General features: G+C 28.7%; 3 protein-coding genes across 7 annotated transcripts in view; 1 reads left to right on the top strand and 2 right to left on the bottom strand.

Annotated features, from left to right (window-relative positions):
• The window catches only part of LOC118447706 (neuronal calcium sensor 2), a 19,281-nt gene extending 15,894 nt beyond the window's left edge, over window positions 1-3,387 (bottom strand). The window contains exons 1-2 of one of the 5 annotated variants that reach the window (XM_035879965.2): window positions 3,293-3,369; window positions 1,495-1,536 (exon numbers count right to left, since the gene is read on the bottom strand). The gene's annotated coding sequence lies outside the window, so the exon portion shown is untranslated. Of the gene's footprint in view, window positions 1-1,494; window positions 1,537-2,102; window positions 2,141-2,325 lie in introns of those variants that run through there. The other 4 variants (XM_035879964.2, XM_085662365.1, XM_035879970.2 and 1 more) reach the window with 4 other exon arrangements.
• Window positions 1-3,416, bottom strand: part of Nca (neurocalcin homolog) — a 32,321-nt gene extending 28,905 nt beyond the window's left edge. The window contains exon 1 of the mRNA XM_035879962.2: window positions 3,293-3,416. The gene's annotated coding sequence lies outside the window, so the exon portion shown is untranslated. The remainder of the gene's footprint in view (window positions 1-3,292) is intronic.
• A 1,093-nt stretch (window positions 3,417-4,509) lies between these two features.
• On the top strand, window positions 4,510-5,598 carry LOC118447710 (ankyrin repeat domain-containing protein 49). Its single transcript, XM_035879988.2, has 3 exons — window positions 4,510-4,823; window positions 4,969-5,129; window positions 5,248-5,598. The coding sequence occupies exons 1-3, from the start codon at window positions 4,679-4,681 to the stop codon at window positions 5,581-5,583; spliced, it is 642 nt and encodes a 213-aa protein (XP_035735881.1). The 5' UTR covers window positions 4,510-4,678; the 3' UTR covers window positions 5,584-5,598.
• The last annotated feature ends 393 nt before the right edge of the window (window positions 5,599-5,991 follow it).

The following is a 5,991-nucleotide window of genomic DNA, read 5'->3' as shown; positions in this document are numbered from 1 at the left end:
GAAAAGCAGTGAGTCAAGGACGGGAAAATCTCGGGAGAATGAATATTTAGAATCGTTGAAATCTTTTTCTTCTTATTCTTTCTCAATGTCCTTCTTTATCTTTATCTCTTTCTATCTTATTCTTTTTTGGAAAAAAAAAAAAAAAAAAAAAAGAAGATTTAAAACGATCGTAATAACCAATCGTTTAACGGAATAGAGACTCTCCTTCTCTCTGTCTTTTTTTTTAATTTATATCAAGAAAGAGATAGATTTATTATGTAATAAGGTATCTGATTCAAGATACGAATTCGAATTACGAGAACGTTTAAGAAAATGAAATTAAACTTACTATAGGATACTTGGTATAAACGAAATTAGATTATTTGATACGGCGGAAACGGAAAGACAAAGGTAAACCTGCCGCAGATTGTGAGTCATTGGTCCAAAAATAACGGCTATTCTAAGGTATACGACGCTGACGAAAAATGGGGTATAAGCGAGAAGAAAAATTCGCAAAGAAAAAGAAACAAAAAAAAAAAAAAAGAAAGAAAAGAAAGAAAAAATAAATTATATATTCATTATTATGAATTCTATTAAAGATGAAGAAGATTCGGCTGCTCCTGGAGGACGACTTACCTCTTCTAATGGCATCTGAAAAGATCGTCGTCTTTTCTAAAACGTCTTCATAACTTCCGTTCATTTTTTTGTTCCTTTTTTTATTTCTTTCATTCTTTCTTTTTTTTTTTTTTCTTTTTTCCATCGAAAAAATCGCCTTACTTTTTTACGGCAAACCAACGCGAAATAAAATCAAACGTTAATCCGTATTATTTCGAGAAAAATCCGTTAATTTTCTTTTTCTTTTTAAATTAATACCTATCATTTGTATTATTTCTTGAAATTTCGGATTATAAGAATGACGTATTACTTCCGATCGATAAATGTATCTCTATTGATATATATATATATATATATATATATATATATATATATATATATATATATTGATAATACCATTATAAGCTTCGATATATGATACAATGAAACAGTATGGAATATTGTGCATATTCTTATCAATGATGATCAGACAGTAACGTAGGAAACAATACGATAATATATATGACGACTTTGAATTAGATGCAGGAACAAGCATAAGTTCCAAGAGATTTTCAAATGAATGTTTTATTCGAATTCGTTCATTCGAAAAAAAATAGGGTCGAGATGTTTCTTATTTTTTTTTTTTTTTCAGGTTGCATTAGCGAAGTGCAGTTAAATATACCGCATTCGCATTTTAGTTACGTTCGATCGGTACAATCGTAAATCAATGGGATTGCGTTAAATATATTAATATATAATATGACATATTGGTCAAATATATTCGTTTAGATTAGATAAAAATATGATTGCATATTAAGCATTGTTATATATATATATATAAATATATATATATAAATATATATATATATACATAAATATATATATATATTTGTATACAAATAAAAATTTTAATAATCTCACCTTACTGATTATCGGCATCATTGCACGTAACATATTTACTTCCTGAAACAAATATATAAACTACGTTGGTAGTCTTGTTCCAATATGTATTGATTTTATATAAATGTATTTTTCCTTTATTTTTATGTAATATAATTGTCAATGTTTTCATTGATTCTCTAAGAAGATAAGAATCGGTAAAGCAAGTATTTCTTTGAAAGTTAATATTAGCCATAATGAAACTATTGGCAATCATCAGCATCTGGCTATCCATATTAAACATCTAGCAACTATTTTCAAACATAATGAGTTAGAAATCAAGAATCCAAGTAAGTTCTGGCTGTGCCTACGAATAGCATACAAGCAAATACATTTCATTAAAAGATCACAAGGAAATGTTTCAATGTTATAAAGGAATCATATAAGAAGATTGATTTAGACCATTTATATATGATTATTATATCACATATTCTACTAAAAATCTTTCAACATTTATAGTCGAAAAAATATAAAAAAAGATTACACACACACACACACACAAATACACGTACATGCACAAAATAAAAAAGTTAAAAAAATAAATAAATAAAAAAGGAATAAAATGATAAAATGAATCACTGTGATATTACATTATTGAACTTCCTCGCAAGAATGCATAAAATAAAGCCTCTACCAATTTGATAAGATTATACTTGTAACAGGAAACGTTTCATGATTAGGTCTTATCGATTCAATTAAATACAATCAAAGAAAAAAAGCTTATTAAGATTAAATAAAAAGACAACAGAAAAGAAAAAAGAAATTGAACAATAATGAAAAAAAAATATATATATATATTCTATATGAACTTACAGACAAAATGAGGTCACGTTCAGAGAGACGACAAGGGCGCTTTTGAATAGGTCGTTGTTATTGGTACATCGTAGACCGCATGGCCGGTAAACGTCAAACGTTTTACGTTACGTTAGGTATTACCGCCGCCTCCGCTACCGCCACCATTATCGCAACCGCCACCACCATCGTTTCCATCACCGTCTCCACCTTCTCCGTCATCACTGTAGTAGTAGTCGTCGTCGTCATCACCACCACCGCCATCTCCTCCGTCATCGTTATTGCGTCGTCGAGCTTTATTTTTTGTCTTCATGTTTAAGTACACGCGCGAGACACTCACTCTCGACCTTCTTCCGAAATAAGACCGAAAGAATTCGACGATTCACAGAGGTGGTTTTATTTCTCTTCGAAATGATTTCTTTTCGTATACCCAAATTCATGGCAAAAATTGTCTCACGCAATTTTCTCGAAACACGCCCGTACTTTTTATTTTATTTATTGCATATATCGCACATAGTATATATAGGATATTCGTACATTCTCTATCTTTCTCTTTTTCCTTACATACATATACGTTCACACATAACAACATACAATATACATACATACATACATACATCATACATACGCTCGCATATTCTCTCTCTCTTTCACACTCATCCCCTACCCCTGCCGCTCCCTTGCTTCCCTTCTCGCCTAGCGCATTATCACGCAGCACTATACGCGCGCGCACTCTTCCGCTTTTACTTTTCGATGGAATTCTATCTATGGAAATAATATTTGTACTCCTATACCTTCTGATTTTCAACGCGTTAATAAATATCAATGCGCCGACTAACCTCTTTACTTTCGCGTCAGACTAAACGTACGAGCGAATTTTAAAGTTCTTCGACCGAACGATTCTCACGTACAATGATTTTCTGACATCGGACAATTAATCAGATGAAAAATTAGGGATGAAAATAGATCGTAAATACGTCTTACTAACCTATGCCTCGCACGTCAATCTGTCGTCACAATTATCAAACGAATTCAAAACATTTCCGCGATACTAGCTTCTGCAGACATCACGACGATAGCCATATTGAAATCCCATTCCGCGGAACATCGACGAAGCATTTAAACTAGAAATCGAATCGTATTGGCTGATAGGTGCATGGCGCTTGGAATAACAGCGAACTCTGTGAAACGATCGAGATACTAAAATTATAACGCCATATTGTAAAATAATTAAACGAAAATTTATAAAATATCGAAACGAACGATCGAAGTAATTGAAGTTTATTGCATAATTAAATTTGCTTTGTACTATTTTATTGTAACTTTAATAAAAAATAAATTATAATTTACATCCAATACTGATGATCTATATGGTGTACAAAACTATTATTACATAAAAAATAATATACGTGATACAGAAACAATACATTTATTCATAAAAAAATAGTGAGATAGAGAATCGTAAATGTTTTAAATAAATAATTTCTATGAGTATCTTTTACACAATAATACTTATAATTTATATATATAACTATAGAAATATAATCAACATATTTGAGAATTATTATATACTTTGATTTCTTTCGTTATTTTATTAACGTTCTATATATTTAATTATTGTTATTTTGACATAAATCTGGATTGCATTGACACTTATTAAATATACAATTATTTTTGCGACACGAACATTTTTTATAAGCGGTCTAATATGCACAGCTACACGAATTATGTCTTCAATTATTTTCATAAATGTACCTTCTTTTTGTTTTTTATATGATCTTTTAGTAAACTTTCACTTTACACCTTGATTTTCTAAATAAAATCCTTTTTTTAAGAGAAAATATTGTTAGATACTTACAGTTACACGTTTGATATTAGAAAATCAAACACGCACCAATTAAACTAGGCTATCCAACATCATTTAAAAAAAAAAAAAAAAAAATTTCGCTGCACTCCTATAGAGGCGCTGATATTTATCATACGTTCTGGACTGTGTCCTGAAAACACATCTAGCATATACTCATAGGAAAAGGAAAATCAACAACTATAATATAAAATTTATATAACAGAAAATTTAATTTTTATTAAAATAAGTAATTTTCTATTTTTAGAATAATATCGTGACATTCTATATAATCTAGATAAAAATGAAAGAAATAGTGACGTATAATCTTTTTAGTATCTGAAAGATGTCGCTATTGTTGCGTTACCAACTTTAACCGTTGTGCACGTTTCTTCTAGCGTTACCACATACATTGAAATTTTTTGGAAATTCTTTAACAGTATAACTTTTGTTTACGTTAGGAGAAAATTGTTTTAAGTTCGTTCTATTATCCATCAGTTCAGATATTGGATTTCGTTATATGGTATAAAAATGTCTTCTGAAGATGAAAATGACGAATTAACAGATTTAGAAAAAATACGCGATAGAATGTTAAGTCAACCGCGTTGTGATCGTATGCAAGTTAGTGCTTGGGAAGACGACGATGATGGAGTAGAAGTTGAGCGCAATGCAAAAGGTTAGAAAATTTGTTTTTTGGAAAAATTTGAATATTATTTATAATTTTATTCGATAATTCGCGATTATTTTGTTTCGTAAATACTTACTTGCTGAATATAATTCAATAAGTTGATTCAATGAGATTGTTCATTTATTGATTTCAGAGCCGGATGAAAAAGCGATTTTAAGTGCTGCTGAAAATGGTGATATAGAAAAAATTAGAAAATTATTGATTAAAAATCTCAACTTATTGGAATGCACGGATAAAGATGGATATACACCTCTTCATAGAGCATGTTATGGAAATCATGTGGAAATTGTTGAGGTATAATATTTATATAATCTATAATTTGTATTTTAATTGATTAATTAATTGATTTTGAAACCCATATTTAAATGAATGCCATGTTAACTAATAGTTTCTTTATTTTATTTATTATTAGTATTTGCTTAAAATGGGAGCGAAAATAGATACAAAGACTATGGACGAGTGGCAACCATTACATTCTGCTTGTTGTTGGAATAATGTAGAATGTGCTGCCATTCTAATTGCTAATGGAGCAGATGTAAATGCAAAAAGTAAAGGAGATCAAACTCCTTTACATTTAGTATCAGCAAGTTCTCATAATTCTCCTGCTTTACAACTTCTTCTTTTAAATCCTGATGTAGATCACTTGATAATAAATTCAAGTGGTGATACACCAGAGCAAGTTGCTAGAAGAACTGGTAAATATTATCCTATGTTTGAAATAATTGAACCTTGTTTAAATGAAATTTAAAATGAATTTATATATATATATATATATATATATATATATATTTATATTATTATAAATTTATTAAGCATTTATGTACACATGTATAAAATTCATAACTATAAATATTAATATAAATGTTACAATTTTAGTATATATAAATGTAAATCATTTTAAAAATGAAAAAAAAAATAGTATGTAAATTCTAATTCTTTAACTTCTAATTTGTTATGATTTTTTATTTTTTGTACATACATTATAACTTGAGATAATTACATTTCTAATCATCGATAAAACAATGCGCTAAATGCTAATAGATTAACTATATGATAATATCAACATGAATATTCATTCATAAATGTGTAATTAAAAAGATACATGATTTTTTCTAGCCTTAATATAAATGTATAAAAATATATTTCGTAATTATTT

Source organism: Vespa mandarinia, chromosome 1 (assembly GCF_050613455.1).
Source record: "Vespa mandarinia isolate Hongniang chromosome 1, ASM5061345v1, whole genome shotgun sequence".
Classification (NCBI taxonomy): domain Eukaryota; kingdom Metazoa; phylum Arthropoda; class Insecta; order Hymenoptera; family Vespidae; genus Vespa; species Vespa mandarinia.
This window is presented reverse-complemented; position numbering and strand designations above follow the sequence as displayed.

What these genes read in the sequence shown, in the direction of transcription:
- LOC118447710 (XM_035879988.2), top strand. Translation starts at nt 4,679, where the DNA reads ATGTCTTCTGAAGATGAAAATGACGAATTAACAGATTTAGAAAAAATA. An exon ending in AGTTGAGCGCAATGCAAAAG is followed by an intron (nt 4,824 to 4,968) that starts GTTAGAAAATTT and finishes TATTGATTTCAG; the next exon opens with AGCCGGATGAAAAAGCGATT. An exon ending in ATCATGTGGAAATTGTTGAG is followed by an intron (nt 5,130 to 5,247) that starts GTATAATATTTA and finishes ATTTATTATTAG; the next exon opens with TATTTGCTTAAAATGGGAGC.